Below are 16,796 nucleotides of genomic sequence, written 5' to 3'. Positions count from 1 at the left end.
TCAACCGACTGAGCCACCCAGGCGCCCCGAAGTATTGGTGTTATAATCAGAGTGCAGTCCTCCCTTTAGAGTTTTCACTTAGGTTCTTTTATGTAACTTACTGGTTGTCTTATTTACTTCTCATTTCTGAAAGGGAGTTTGTTTCCCTGTTTTACAGATGAAGAAATTGAAGTTTCTTGGAAAGAAGCTCCAGACCTAAGTCCTTTTTATTCTGTATCATTTTCCGTTGCATAAAATTGTTTTCTGTATGATGCACATTTTACCATTCATTAATTTAACAAAATTTTACTGAACAGCTATCGTATAACAGGCATTATTTTAGGTGTTAGAGATACAGCCCTGAACACTTATCTTCTTCCTCACTCCCACTGGCTCTTTCTGTAGTTGAACTGTAGGCATATATCTTTATCCCTGTACTCAACCATAGTGTATTGAAATCATCTGTATATGTCCTCATATCTTCCACTTTATACTGAGTTGCTTAGAAGTAGTACCTGCCATCATTAAGGCTATTGTCATTTTGACTATTTAGAGTAAAAATATTTACCTGTTTTAATTTGCGTTTACTAGTTGTATATGTTTTCATATTAATTTTTTTCATTGTGTCTAATCCATACATCTCTCATTACTTTTTCTCAACTCTTTTCTTTGCCTTTGGTAAGCCTCCCTTTCCTATTCATTTTGTAATTATCCTAAAGATTCACCATTCTCCTTAGTTTATCTCCCACTTACGTTCAGACACTGATCTCATCTCCTACTTTATCTCTGAAAGTGATGCAGTGTGTGTAGCTGTGAATTCTCTTGACATCGCCTCATCCCACACTACTCCCTTATTGTTCTGGCACATTTCTATCTAACCTTACATTCCTCCAGTTTCATCCTGCCTCCTTTTCAAAGACAGTCTGGCCTCCTGTCTTACTATTCACATTACCATTTCCTTCCATCTCTTCCAGAATTATCCTCTATCAGTTTTGTTCTCATTTTAAGTCTTCAACCTATTCCATTCTCCTAGCTTCATTTTTTCATTTTAAACATGTTTAAGGCCCTACTATTATAAAAAAGAAACTTGTCTTTACCATGGCTCTCTTCCCTTTTTCTTCACAGCTTAGCATTTTAAGAACTGACCTAAACTACTACTACTTATTTTTTCCTCAGCCCCCTGCAATTTGACATAGTCTCTTCTCTGACAGGGCTATTATTGACCTTTATTTCACCAAATCCAACCCACTTTCTAGTCCTTACAGTAAATCTGCCCCTTGAAAATGAGTGTAGCTCATTCTCTCTCTGACTTCACTTAGCATAATAACCTCTAGGTCTATCCATGTTGTCTCAGATGGCAAGATCTCATCCTTTTTTTGTGGCTGTATGATACTCCATTGTGTATACATGCTACATCTTCTTTATCCATTCATCTATTGATAGACACTTGGGTTGCTTCCTTTATCTTGGCTATTGTAAATAATGATTCAATAAACATAAGGATACATACATCTTTTCAGTTTAGTGTTTTAATTTTCTTTGTGTAAATACCCAGTAGGCATTATTGGATTATATGGTATTTCTATTTTTAATTTTTTGAGGATCCATATGATTTCACTTACATGTGGAATCCACAAAAACAAAACAAGCAAATAAATGAACGAAAAGCAGAATCAGACCTATCAATACAGAAAACAAACTTGGTTGCCAGAAAAAAAGGGGATGGAGGGCCAGGCAAAATAAATGGGTGAAGGGGAGAAGGAGATATAGGCTTCCAGTTAGGGAAAGATTAAGTCACAGGAATAAAAGGTATAGCGTAGGGAATATGGTCAGTGGTTTTGTAATAGCATTGTACAGTGATAGATGGTAGCTACAGTTGTGCTGAGTATAGTGTAACAAATAGAGTTGTTGAATCACTGCGTTGTACAACCTGAAACTAATGTAACCTTGTGTGTCAACTATACTCAAATTAAAAAATGAAGATTGAGAGCTAGATTCTCCCTTCTGCCATTCTGGGCAATTACATTTTTCTTATAGGTTTAACTACCATCAGTGTGCTGGTCACTCCCGCAGTGTATCCCTAGTCTTAATGGCTCCTCTGTGCTTGACAATCTCTAAGTTCCTGCTTATACCCCTTACTTTCTCATATATCCAGCTGTCCAAGCTAATAATCTGGGAATGATTTGGACTGTTTTCTCAGCTTTGTCTTTCCTTCTACTGACTTTATTAACAGGTATTTCTTGAGTCTAGGTTTTTCTGTTCCATCTGTATGGTCACTTCCTCCCTTCCAGACTTGCCCTTTTAAAATCCATCTTCATGGGGCGCCTGGGTGGCACAGTCGGTTAAGCGTCCGACTTCAGTCAGGTCACGATCTCGTGGTCCTTGAGTTCGAGCCCCGCGTCGGGCTCTGGGCTGATGGCTCAGAGCCTGGAGCCTGTTTTCGATTCTGTGTCTCCCTCTCTCTCTGCCCCTCCCCCGTTCATGCTCTGTCTCTCTCTGTCCCAAAAATAAATAAACGTTGAAAAAAAAATTAAAAAAAAAATAAAATCCATCTTCATGAATGTTGTGTAATCTTTTAAAAATGAAGTTCTGACAGTGGTGTGCTCCTGCTTAAAACTTGGCACTGGTGTCCTGTTGTTTAAAAGACAGAGGTCTGAGCTCCTTAACGTGTCATGTAAAGTCTCACAGTCTGCTGTCTGCCTTGGTTCACCAGTCATCTCCTGTATTTTCTTACCGTGTATTTTATGTTCTATGTTCCAGTCTCCCACCTTCACTGACTTAGCTATCTTTACTGTGTTATTTTCTCTGCCTGGAAGAACTTCTTATCCTTTGATGTTTCCAGAGAGGACTGGCCCTTAATCAAACTAGATACACAGTTTCAAATAATAGAATTTTAGGATAAATGTTGTAATGTAGAGCATTGGAATAATGTCAGGAGGCTTGAAAATTCATGACAAACTGTAAAGTGCCACAGAGAGAAAGCAAATTAGTGTTTTTGTTCCTTACTGAGACAAGCCCCTTTAGGAGCAGCATCTTCCCTAGATACCCTTTTCTATGTGAAATTCAAAAGTAGAGCAGTATGATTTACTTTTTATTAATCCTATGAGACTTGGTGATGTCTTAGAGATCTGTAGATTGTGTATTTGTGTGCTTGCATGTGTAGGCTCACACTTACCTTACAGTATCTGGCCTATTTTGTACAAATAATTATGATATGTAATTATGTAGATGGTTATAATTGATGAATACTGTTATTATTCCAAATACTCCTTAGTACTCTATGAAGATAAGCAAATATATTAACTTGAAATAAAACCTACCATGGCTTTTGTTTAAATTTCAAAAAAAAATATTTTAGCCTTCCCTCCCAAAACAAAAGAAGCTGATTCACTTTTCCTTAGCAACTGAGTTTGAAGATGTTGGCTTATTTGAAGATGAGTTTTAGAAGATGTTGGCTTATTTTCCTGTGTTCTGCTCATAAGAGAAACAGGGTTGGAAATTCAGGTCGAAGGACTCTTCCATTGTGTCTGCCCCTGATTTTGAGATATCTTATATTTTCAATCACAAATTTTAATATCGGTTCTTAACAAAGATTATCTTATTATATATGTTATCTTGCATTGTTATTGTAAGTACTATGTATAATCAAGGTGTTTGTTAAAGAAGATGGCCATCACTTTTAGAGTTTTCTTCTCTAACAACATTATAAAAAACATTGTAAGATGTTTAAGTATTGAAAGCCCCAGTTTTGTGGGCTATTTCTATTAAATATTACTTTTTTTTTTTTTTTCTGTGAAATCTTGTATAGGAGGAACTATGATGTAATGGTTAGGAGTTACCCTGTGGAACCAAAGTGATTGAGTTCAGATGCTGACTTAACCTTGGACGTGTTACTTAACCTCTATTTCTGTGGGCTTCTTCATCTATAAAGTGGGGGCAGTAATAGTACATAATACGGATTAAATAATTTATATAAAGCCCTTAGAACATTGTCTGACAATAATAAGTGCTATATATAGCGTTGGCTATTTCAGTACCTAGTGCATTGGAATACATTGAATGTATTTATAGATCTTGATGATCATGTAGTCTCCAGGAATATTGTTTCAGGTTGTTAGCTTTCAGTGCATTTGTTTATCACTGAATGTTTCAGATTTTATTCAGCCTTTTAATGACTTTTTCTTATTGCTTGGTAGAAGTGCTTACTTTCTCTTAGTAGAACGGACACAATGTATTCAGTATTTTGAAAGCTTTGTATTTTGTAAGTATTTAGTGGTGTTATTTTATTATTGAAGGAGTGATGATTTTTAATGTTTGAATTTTTGGTTCATTCATTGTTTTCATTAATTCTTTCTGCTTAAAGTAAGAATAAAAAGCAACTCGGAAACCAATTTGACAATAAATTTCATATATTAAAAATAAATAAATAAATAAATAAATAAATAAATAAAATAAACTCCAAAAAAAAAAAAAAAACAACTCATGTTGCCAGAGCCTTCTACCAAGAGAAAACATTTAAACACTCTCTCACTTTGTATAAGCATTGGCCATAAACTATATTAATGTTTAACATTGTTAGTCTTCAGCAAAACCAGTAGGTCAGTTGAGGTGTGGTAGCTTTCCCTAGTGAAGTAAAATAATCAAATGGCCAATTATGTTACCAGTCTTTATGAAAGCAGTTGGTATAAGATCACATCTATTGATTTGGTTTCTTACATACTATATGAAAAAAATAAAATTGTGTAAGGAGAAGATAGGGATTCCTCTTGTGAGATAATTCTCAGTTTAACCCTCTCTCCTGTCTAAATGGGTACTTTTGGTACACAGGAAAGAAGAAGAGTTAGTAGATAATAGTATATAAACCTAACAGGGTTTTTAAACAGTTTGCAGATTAAGGCCATCAAAAATATAGCATGGTCTCCACATAGTAACTTTACTGTTTGTTACATGAGACTGTATTTTTTAATGTAGTTCTCTTTGTGGCAAGATTACAACATTAATAAAAATAGATCTTTAAGGAAACTATTGATGATTCCTCATAGGGAAAAACTATTTGGCTTGAGAACTTAATAGATATTTTACTTCTTATTTTTTGATCAGGTACTCCCCAGAGCAGGAGATGCAAAGTTTACTGTAAAGAGGCCAGGTAATAAATATTTGAGACTTGGTGGGCCATGTGGTCATTGTCTCAACTACACAGCTCTGCCCTTGTAGCAGAAAGCAGCCATAGACAGTACATAAATGAATGGGCATGACTGTGTCCCAGTAAAGTTTATTTACAAAAAGAGATTCAGAGTAAAGGAAGGAATTTCACCCATAGTCTGACTGCTGTACTGGAATATAAATTTTACTTCTTGTGGTCTTTTTTATTAAAAATCTCAGGTAGAATTTTGTTTTCTATTTTAACAAATCTTTTAATTTAGGCGAGGTGACTTACATGTTAGTGTTTAGTTGACAGAGTCTATGTTAGCTTTTTATGTCACAGAATTTTTAAATTCTAACTTGAAAGAAGTAGAAATTACTGGACTTCAGAGTCAGAACTAAGTTTGTACTTAATTCTACCTAATTGCTTTGTGACTATGGGCAAATTGTTTCACATTTCAGAACTTCAGTTTCCTTGTTTATAGAAGAGGAGTAATACTCGACATCTTCAGGTTATTAGATTTTCCATTTAGCTATCTTTTCATCCATTCAATTTAGCAAGATTATTTTAGTCATTAATGTATCTCTTTCACAACTAATAGAGAACTGTGCACAGAATGAGCACCTCTTTACTCTTGTCATACTGAGGAACCAAAACTCCTGGGATTTCAAGATGCTTTAACATTTTTGTCAGACAATTTTTATCACGTTTTTGCACTTTTGTTAGTGCTTGAATTTTTAGTTTTACAGTTTCTCTTGGACAGATTGTAGTATATAAAAATATAAAGTAAAATTTTGATCTTTGTTTATCAGTGGAAGCCTGCTACCAGAATAGCTAGATTTTACATTAGACATTATTAGACTTAATTATCTTATTTTACAGCCTCTAAGAGAAACAGGCTGTTTGTAAATAGTTCCTGTAATATGCTCAATAAAATCTTTGAAAGAAAGTTGGTGTCCTCATTAGGCAGATGGTAGCATACTGAAATGATACTTACAAGCAGATCTTGCTTGAAATGAGAAAATAACCTTTAGACACATGATTCTTAAGTATAAGATATCTTGTGTATACTTGAGTGTAAACTTTTTAGCTAATGTCTGGAAGCATAGTAAAATGTATTTGTAACTTTGCAGGGACAGAATGAAAACACTGTTGAGTCTAGTAAAGATGCATATAATTAGCACTGGCTTTCTCGGTATAAGTTTCATAAATTAGTGCTCCGGTAGGATGTTGTATTTTTTGTTTGTGTGTGTGTGTGTGTGTGTGTGTGTGTGTGTGTGTGTGTGTGTGTTTTGGAAGAGTGTGTTCTTTTGACATGGGTAGAATAGGATATATGGCATTCTTCTTTTTTAAGTTTTTAATTCTATAGTTAACAATCTATAGATTGTTACATTAGTTTCAGGTGTACCATATAGTGACTCAGTAATTCTATACGTTACTCAGTGCTCATCATGATAAGTGTTCTCTTAATCACCTATTTTACCCTTCCCCCCACCCACCTTCCCTCTGGTAACCATCTGTTTGTTTTCTATAGTTACCAGTCTGTTTCTTGGTTTGTCTGTCTCTTTTTTCTTTGCTCATTTGTTTTTGTTTTTTAAATTCTACATATAAGTGAACTCATATGGTATTTGTCTTTCTTACTTTTCTTAGCATTATACTCTCTGGCTCCATCCATGTTTTTGCAAATGGCATGATTTCATTCTTTTTATGGCTGAATACTATTCCATTATACATTATATTATACCACATTTTCTTTCTCCGTTCATCTATCAGTGGACATTTGGACTTCTTCCATAATTTGGCTATTGTAAATAATGCTGCAGTAAACAGAGGGGTGCATTGTATCCCTTTGAATTTGTATTTTTGTATTTTGGGGGGTAAATACCCAATAATGTGATTACTGGATCATAGGGTAGTTCTTTTTTTAACTTTTGGAGGAACCAACAAACTGTTTTCCACAGTGGCTGCACCAGTTTGTATTCCCACCAACAGTGCAAGAGGATTCCTTTTTCTCCACATCCTCACCAACACTGGTTATTTCTTGTGGGTTTTTTTTTTAATTTTTTTTTTTTTTATGTTTATTCATTTTTGAAAGACAGAGACAGAGCACAAGCGGGTGGGGCGGAGAGTGGGGGAGGTATGCAGAATCTGAAGCAGGCTCCAGGCTCTGAGCTGTCAGCACAGAGCCCGACACGGGGCTCAAACTCACGAACCATGAGATCATGACCTGAGCCGAAGTCAGATGCTCAACCGACTGAGCCACCCAGGCACCCCTCTTGTGGTTTTTTTTTTTTAAAGTTTATTTATTTTGAGAGAAACAGACACGAGTGAGGGAGAGGGAGAGAGAGAATCCCAAGCAAGCTCCATGCTGCTAGCACAGACCCCAACACAGGGCCCAGACTCACGAAACTTCAAGTTCTTGACCTGAGCTGAAACCAAGAGTCGGATGCTTAACTGACTGAGCCACCCAGGTGCACCAGTTTGTGTTTTTCATTTTAGCCATTCTTTTTTTTTTTTTTTAAGAAATTTATTTATTTATTTATTTATTTAATGTAATTTCTTGTCAAATTGGCTTCCATACAACACCCAGTGCTCATCCCAACAAGTGCCCTCTTATTTTAGCCATTCTGAAAGGTGTGAGGTAATAACCTCATTGTAGTTTTGGTTTGCATCAATGTTGAACATCTTTTTTTGTTTTGTTTTTGAGTTTATTTATTTTGGGAGAGACAGAGAAAGAGAGAGAGCATACAAGTTGGGGAGGAACAGAGAAAGGGAAAGAGAGAATCCCAAGCAGGCTGTGCACTGTCAGCACAGAACCCAGTGCAGAACTCGAAATCATGAACCATGAGATCATGACCTGAGCCAAAATCAAGAGTCAGACGCTTAACCATCTGAGCCACCTAGATGCACCAGTGTTGACATCTTTTCATGTGTCTTTTGTCCATCTCTATGTCTTCTTTGGAGAAATGTCTGTTCATGCCTTCTGTCCATTTTTAAATTGGATGATTTGTGTTTCTGGTGTTGAGTTGTTTATGTTCTTTTTATATTTTGGATACTAACCCTTTATCAGACATGACATTTGGAAATATCTCCTCCCAATCGGTAGTTTGTCTTTTAGTTTAGGTTTTTTTTTGTTTTTTTTTTTTGTGTGTGTGTGTGTATTGTTTCCTCCGCTGTGCAGAAGCTTTTTGTTTTGATGTGTCCCAATAGTTTATTTTTGCTTTTATTTCCCTTTCCTTAGGAGCTATATCTAGAAAATGTTGCTATGGGTGATGTTGGAGAAATGACTACTTGTGCTGTCTTCTAGGATTTTTATGGTTTCAGGTCTCAACATTTAGGTCTTTAGTCTAATTTTGACCTTATTTTGTGTATGGTGTAAGAAAGTGATCCAGCTCCATTTTTTTGGAGCTGGTGTTTCCCAACACCATTTTTTTCCCCATTGTATAGTTTTTCCTCCTTTGTTGAAGATTAATTGACCATATAATTGTGGGTTTATTTCTGGGTTTTCTATTCTACTCCATTGATCTGTGTCTGTTTATGTGTCAGTGCCATACTTTTTTGATTACTGCAACTTTCTGTAGTATATCTTGAAATCTGGAATTTTACTTTTCTTTTTCAAGATTGCTTTGGCTATTTGGGGTCTTTTGTGGTTCCATATACATTTTAGGATTGTTCTAGTTCTGTGAAAAATACTGTTGGTATTTTGGTGGGGCCCGCATTAAATCTGTAGATTGCTTTGGGTAGTTTAGATGTTTTAACATATTTGTTCTTCCAATCCATGAGCATGTGTCTTTCCATTTCTTTGTGTCATCTTCAATTTCTTTCATTAATGTTTTATAGTTTTCAGAGTATAGGTTTTTTACCTCTGTGGTTAAGTTTATTTGTAGGTATTTTGTTGCTTTCGGTGCAGTTGTAAATGGATTGTTTTCTTAATTTCTCTTTCTGCTGCTTCATTATTAGTGTACAGAAATAAAATAGATTTCTGTATTAGTGACTTTGTATCCTGTGACTTTACTGAATTCATTTATCAGTTCTAGTAGTTTTTGGTGGAGCCTTTAAGGTTTCTATACACAGTATCATGTCATCTGTAATAGTGCAAGTTTTACTTCTTCCTTACCGATTTGGATGCCTTTTATTTCTTTTTATTGTCTGATTGCTGTGGCTAGGTCTTCCAGTAGTACTATGTTGAATAGAAGTGGTGAGAGTGGACATCCTTGTCTTGTTCCTGACCTTAGGGGGAACACTCTCGTTTTTTTCCCCATTAAGTATGATGTTCAGCCTTTATTATGGCCTTTGTTGAGGTATGTTCCCTCAAAACCTGTTTTTTTGTTGAGGGTTTTTATCATGAATGGATATTGTACTTCGTCAGATGCATTTTCTTTATCTGTTGAAATGATCATATGGTATGTATCCTTTCTCTTATTGATGTGATGTATCAGATTGATTTGCAAATATCAAACCACCCTTGCATCCTGGGAATAAATCCTACTTGATCATGATGAATGATTTTTTTAATGTATTGTTGGATGTATTTTTTTAATGTATTGTTGGTTTGCTAGTATTTTGTTGAGGATTCTTGCATCATATTCATCAGATACTGGCCTGTAGTTCTCTCTCTCTCTCTCTCTTTTTTTTTTTTTTTTTTATGGTGTCTTTATCTGGTTTTGGTATCAGGAATGAAGAGAATGAGTGGATTTTGGAAGTTTTCCTTCTTGTACTTTTTGGAATGGTTTGAGAAGAATAGGTGTTAGATCTTCTTTAAATGTTTGGTAGAATTCCCCTGTGAAGTCTTAAGGTCCTGGACTTTTGTTTTTTGGGAGTTTTTTGATTACTGATTCAGTTTCTTTGCTGGTAATCTCAGTCTGTTCAAATTTTCTATTTCTTCCTGCTTCAGTTTTGGTAGGTTATATGTTTCCAGGAATTATATCTGTTTCTTCTCAGTTGTCCAGTATTGTTGGCATATAATTGTATTTCTGTGGTATTGGTTAATTCTCTTCTTTCACTAGTGATTTTGCTTTCTTTCTTTTCTTTCTTTCTTTCTTTCTTTCTTTCTTTCATGAGTCTAGCTAGAGGTTTATCAATTTTGTTGATCTTTTCAAAGAACCATCTCCTGGTTTCATTGGTCTGTTCTGTTTTTTTAGTTTATATCATTTCTGTTCTACTCTTTATTATTTCTTTCCTTCTCCTGGTTTTGTTGTTCTTTTTCTACTTCCTTTAGCTTTAAGGCTAGTTGTTTATTTTAGTTTCTACATATCATTTCTGATCTACTCTTTATTATTTCCTTCCTTCTCATGCTTTTGGGTTTTGTTGTACTTTTTCTGGTTCCTTTCGGTTTACAGTTAGATTGCTTATTTGAGACTTTTCTTGTTTCTTGAGGTAGGCCTGTATTGCTATAAATTTCCCTCTTAGGACTGCTTTGGCTGCATCCCAAAGATTTTGGATCATTGTATTTTCATTTGTTTCCATGAAAATTTTTAATTTCTTTGTTTTCTTGGTTGACCCATTTATTGTTTAGTAGCATGTTTTTTTAATTTCCATGTATTTGTGCTCTTTCCAGATTTTTTCTTGTGGTTGATTTCTAGTTTCATAGTGTTATGATCAGAAAAGATGCATGGTATGACTTTGATCTTTTTGAATTTGTTAAGATTTGTTATATGGCCTAATATGTGATCTCCTCTGGAGAATGTTCCATGTGCCCATGAAAAAAATGTGTATTCTGCTATATTAGGCTGGAATATTCTGAATATATCTGTTAAATCCATCTGGTCCACTGTATCATTCAAAGCCACTATTTCCTTGCTGATTTTTTGGTTGGATGATCTGTCCACTGATGTTAAGTGTTAAAGCCCCCTACTATTATTGTATTAACTGTTTTATGTATTTGAGTGCTTACATGTTGGGTGCATAAATATTTACAATTGTGTTACCTTGTTAGATTGTCTCCTTTATTATTATATAGTGTCATTCTCTGTTACAGTCTTTGTTTTAAAGTCTGTTTTGTCTGCTTTAAGTATTGCTACTCTGGCATTCTTTTGACAGCCATTTGCATGACGTTTCTCCATCCCTGTGCTTTCAGTCTGCAGGTGTCTTTCGGTCTGAAATTAGTCTCTTAAATGCAGCATATAGATGGGCCTTGCTCTTTTTATCCACCCTGTTACCCTGTGACTTTTGATGGGAGCATTTAGTTTGTTTACATCAAAGTAATTATTGTTATATAAGTATTTATTGCCATTTTGTTAGTTGTTTTGTGGTGGTTTTGTAGTTGTTCTCTGATCGTTTCTTCTCTTGTTCTCTTTTGTGATTTGCTGGCTTTCTTTAGTGATATACTCAGATTCCTTTCTCTTTGTTACTTGCATATCTATTACTGGTTTTTGATTTGTGGTTGACATTAGGTTTGTATATAACATTGTTTGCAGGATATTTGGTATTTTTTATTACATTTTATAATCTTAGGTTTTAATGGTATAAGCCAACAAGCCTTGTGAACATAGTTTGTTTTTTTAGTTGCAAAAGTTTAACACCCAAAGTAAACAATGGAGCTAGGTAATATGAATAATGGGATTTGATGTGATGTTACAGTTGAGGATGAAGTTTAGCTATTTATTTTTATTATTCATTTATACTGATAGTTCCTATATGGCTTGTGGTTACCTGTATAACACCGGTTATGATTCTGTCTGAAAACTTAATTTAGAAAAAATAAATATTTTTTAAAAGCTAAGAAAATGAAAAGGTTCACATTATGTTTTGATGAAACTAAAACTCACAGCTGATATTAAATAACTAATATTTACAGTAAAAATTTTAGAACCTCTGTGTATTCTCTAGCTTTTATGTTCAAGTTTGTTTTTAGAAATGGAAATCTCATTAGTTTATATACATAACTTTTTAGAATATATGAACATGATTTATCCTTTTTCCTTTCTTCACTTAAAAGATCTTTATTGAATGCCTACTGATTGCTAGGTGCTGTGCTAATAGGCATAGGGGTTGTGACGGTGAGCATTCTTAAAATCTGTGATATCTACTGTGTAGAAAAAAATAAGTGCTTTGAGAGTATAAAATGGGAATATCCTTCATCTAAGTAAGATTTCTTGAGAAAGTTATGTTTCTGAGACAAAGTATGAGTAATAATTAACCAGACAAAAGGGGAAGAGGTATTCCTAGCAAAGGGACTCTTCTTTACAAAGGTGCTGTGTATGAAGGGAGCAGAGCACATTGGAGAAACCAGAAATCCGGTAACTAGAGCACAGAGATCAAGGAAAAGAGAGAATAATGGTAGAAGCAGTGTGCAGACTCTAATTTTTGGAGTGCAGAGAACTTTGTGGGACACTTTAGTAAAGATTTTAGTTTTTACTCTAAGAGCAGTGGGGAAATCATTAAAGCTTTTGAATGGGACTGTTGGTATGGTCAGAATTTGCATTTTGACAAGATCCACCAGACAGCAGTGGGAGAACAGAATGAAATAGGGCAAGAGTGAAATGGAGAAAACAGTTTGGTGGCTTTGCATTAGTTCCAGCAAGGGATGGTTCATAACTTGAATGTGAGTGGATGAAGAGGAAGTAAAGGGAAATCCACACATTCAAGATACATTTAGTTGGTAGAATTCTCTGGAGTTGATAGATTACCAGGGATTGGGGAGAAAGTTGTCACAGGTGACTTTGAGGTAACTGCCTTTCACAATTGGAAAGCAGTGATACATTTGGTAGGGCAAAAAACACTAGAAAGAGAACCAGGAATGGGGGTGGGAATGGGTCATGAGTTCAGTTTTGGACCTCTTGATTACAGGCAACTCTTGAAAAATTTGAGAGAGGAAAGAAGCCACAGCCAGAGGAGGAGAATGCAGGACAGAAGATTTTAGAACTGTGACAGACTTGAGCGTGTTTAAAATACTGAAGAAAAGGAAGGATCCAATATAGAGAGAAGTTTCAAAATTATTGAAGGAGGAAGGGGGTAATTAAGGGAGGAGAAGTTCTTATTAAAGTCTAGAAAGAGCCTACTCAAGTGGAATTACTGGTCTTAAATAAGAGATGCAGCGCCTCTTGTGTTTTAACAGGAGAGAGAAAGAAGAGGGTTGTGTGAACGTAATGTTTAGTAACTGGGCATTGTTTTTCCTGAGATGGGGCTGCTGGCCTTTACTGAAAGGGGTCGGCCTCAGGAAGGAGGCAAAATCCATGTCTGAGGAAAGTGGGAATTTTGAGATAGTTATAGTGGTTAGTGAATTGAGAAACATAGGATTTCCTGGCTGCATTGAGGGAAAATTTTTTGTTTAATGAGTATCATTTAATATTATCTTAAATACATTTGGAAAACCACAAGAATGTGAGCTCATAGAATTCATGGTGACCCTGTATACTTTTAAGTTATGGCATCAGTTTGCCAAAACCTAGTGCTACCCTGGATAATAAAGTAGGGACACTATTTGCAGTGTCACAAATAGAGGTGCTATACATCTTGATGTAGTATATGATTTCACCTAACTTTTAGGTTTTAGTGTTACTTACGTTGAGTAGGCCTAGTTTGTTTCTAACTGATGTTCTTTTTTCCCTTTTTTTTAGGCAGGCAGAAGTCCTGAAGGCTGACATGACAGGTACTGGCTGGCTCATTTGGTTTTCACAGCTTATTTTATATACCATTAATGGAATTAAGGGAAGGGTCTCATCTTTCCTATGTTACTTGTTGCACTGTCCTAGTTGCCAAAAGGGATGATGACTTAAAATTTGCTTTAAATAATTACTGTTTTTGAACTTTGAATTCTTTTTTTTTTTTTTATGTTTATGTATTTATTTTGAGAGAAGGAGAGAACACGCACGTGTGAGCCAGCAGGAAAGGGGCAGTGAGAGAAGAAGAGAGAGAATCTTAAGCAGGCTCTGTGCTGACAGCTCCCCCAGTGTGGGGCTTGAACCCATGAACCATGAGATCATGACCTGAGCTGAAATCAAGACACTTGACCAACTGAGCCATCCAGGCACCCCTGAACTTTGAATTCTTACTTAGATGGTTAAGAATTTTATATAATCTGTGCTACATTGTATTGAATATTACCTAATTTAATGCATATAACCATTTAATTTTTATGAACTATTTGTCATCAATTTAAGACATAGAAGAAAGAATTCATATACCATATAAATAAAAATACCTTATGGTATTAAGTTCATGTCTTCCTGTTGATAATTCTCCAAACTTGAATAGTAAGTAAACCTTGAGAAAAAATATTTGTAGGAAAACTGTACTAAAAGTCCTTGAAATTGACTGAACTGCCTTGCCACCTTTCTTTTCTCCCTTTTTTTGTTTTGAATAGCCAGGGTATTTTTGAAAGAAGAACTGAAAGTCCCTAGAAGGAGCAGATGATTTTAACTCCAAAATTAGGAAATATATGGCACTATGTAGTGATCAGTATGCTCTCTATAGCAGCATATGCTGTTCTAAAGTATAAAAAGAGATAATGTGATAATGAATCTCATTCTAATTTTTGAGGACTTTAGTTCTGCAGTGAAATCCACAAAGAGTTAAACTGTTACAACCAGCATTCTGGCCAGACTTTACAATCAAGAGGAAATTAAGACTCTTTAGATGTCTTTTTCTCAACATTGCAGGCCAGTGTTAATGTTGATGCTAATGTTTTAAGAATGTGGTAATATCATCATCATCTTCTTAAGATAAAAAGAAAAATGCTAAAAACACTTTTTACAAGTATACTTAGTATAGCACCTCAGTTCTTCCCCATTATTAACATAACTGTCGTCATCTTCCTTACTACGGATATTGGTGTCAGCTCTGAGGCACTATATTATGCTTTTGTCATGGTAGGCATAATCTCCATTATGTGACCAAAATTGTGCATGGAGTGATGTTAGGCTGACTATACCTTTTACTTTTTCTTAAGTATTGAATACCCTCAGGAAGTAGGGTTAGGGTTTGGCTTTTATAGGGGACATTTGGCTGCCTAGAAACATTAAGATATGAAGTAATTTAAATGGTAGTCTGTCTGATAAAACAGAGTTAGTGATCCCTTATAATCCTTACCTTGCCATCGATGAATTGAAACAAGACTGAATAAATCTATAAATCTATTTAGCCCTAAAACCTAATAAGGGACCAAGAAGCTGATACTACATCCTGTTTTGTTTTGTTTTGTTTTGTTTTGTTTTGTTTTTAGTCACAAACTCTTGTGAGGATTAACTCAGGAGATTTTATTTGCAGACCTAGAGAAGAGTAAAGATTATGCCATTGTGTCCCAGTAAAATATCAAATGTAATCAGAAGCCTAATTGAAAAGTCTTTTATTAAGTTCTTCTATTGGGGCAGATCACTGTCAGTTATTGCACTCATAAGCCTAGTAATCAGAAAGGCTAATGTGTCTTTCAGGACTCTGGCAGACAGTACGGCCCCAACTGAGTATTACATTTTGTCATAGCCTGACTTCCTGATTTCATCTTTCACCCAATCTCTCATTTGGCCTCTTGAGCAGCTTAATCATCATGTGCTGCAAATTCTCATTTATGTTAAATGGCAAGTATGGATTGCTCACAAAAGTTTCTTGGCAAGCAATTTATCAATCATTAAAATAACCCTTACTGTTATGGCTTTATCGGGTTGACATTATATAGAGTAGGAATAACAGCAGAATGCGCAAACAGCTGCTGGATTGTGAACAGACGTGAAGATTCTGTAAGGACAGTTGAGAATGATTCAGAATAAAAAGAAAAAAGCTGCTCTGGACAGAGATACACTTATGAGAGTAAACAGACCATCTTGGCAGTTCATCATTTCAAATGGGGGGACTTTTGTGGCATATGGCTTCCTGTGATATGAATACGTAGAAATCCAAACTAAAGCAAAGGGTGCACCATTCGGGTTTTTTTTTTGTTTTTTAGCCTTTTTCATGGTGTTATTTCAAAGCTAAAAGACAAATACACAAGCATTTTGAACCAGATTCAGTCATTAGCCTGAAGGTGAGAGTCGTTTTAAAATGTAGTAGTATAGGGGCGCCTGGGTGGCGCAGTCGGTTAAGCGTCCGACTTCAGCCAGGTCACGATCTCGCGGTCCGGGAGTTCGAGCCCCGCGTCGGGCTCTGGGCTGATGGCTCAGAGCCTGGAGCATGTTTCCGATTCTGTGTCTCCCTCTCTCTCTGCCCCTCCCCCGTTCATGCTCTGTCTCTCTCTGTCCCAAAAAATAAATAAACGTTGAAAAAAAAAAAAAAAAAAAAATTTAAAAAAAAAAAAATAAAATGTAGTAGTATAAAATTTCTGCAGCAATCTATGGTATGAAGCAGGTTTTTGCTTTGGGGAGTGGAGAGGGAAGGAGTCATTGGTGTAGTATAATGGTTTTAACTCTGTTTTTCTATATATCTGCTGTTTTTTTTTGTTTGTTTGTTTGTTTGTTTTGTTACTCAGATTCTAAGCTGGGTCCAGCTGAGGTCTGGACATCCAGGCAGGCTCTGCAGGACCTGTACCAGAAAATGCTAGTTACTGATTTGGAATACGCTTTAGACAAGAAAGTAGAACAGGATCTGTAAGTACTATCATTTGGGATGTCCCTGTAAGATCAAGAGTCTCACCAAGACTTTAGAATAAAAAACAATTTGGTTGTTTCTTCTTAACCTGTCTCAGAGTAAGGTCTTTCAATGAAAACAAAAAATTCTAGTACTTGTGATTTTTTTTGAACAGAAT

At 35.5% G+C, this 16,796-nt stretch overlaps 1 protein-coding gene across 10 annotated transcripts in view; it reads left to right on the top strand.

Annotated features, from left to right (window-relative positions):
* Positions 1 to 16,796, top strand: part of SMG7 (SMG7 nonsense mediated mRNA decay factor) — a 93,740-nt gene that overhangs the window by 38,657 nt on the left and 38,287 nt on the right. For all 10 annotated transcript variants that reach the window (XM_030302265.1, XM_030302271.1, XM_030302273.1 and 7 more), the window contains 2 exons: positions 13,681 to 13,712; positions 16,521 to 16,638. In XM_030302265.1, coding sequence (XP_030158125.1) covers positions 13,681 to 13,712; positions 16,521 to 16,638 — 150 coding nt within the window. The remainder of the gene's footprint in view (positions 1 to 13,680; positions 13,713 to 16,520; positions 16,639 to 16,796) is intronic.

This window comes from Lynx canadensis, chromosome F1, assembly GCF_007474595.2.
Source record: "Lynx canadensis isolate LIC74 chromosome F1, mLynCan4.pri.v2, whole genome shotgun sequence".
Classification (NCBI taxonomy): Eukaryota; Metazoa; Chordata; class Mammalia; order Carnivora; family Felidae; genus Lynx; species Lynx canadensis.
Note: the sequence above shows the minus strand (reverse complement) of the source record. Positions and strands in the feature narration are given on the sequence as shown.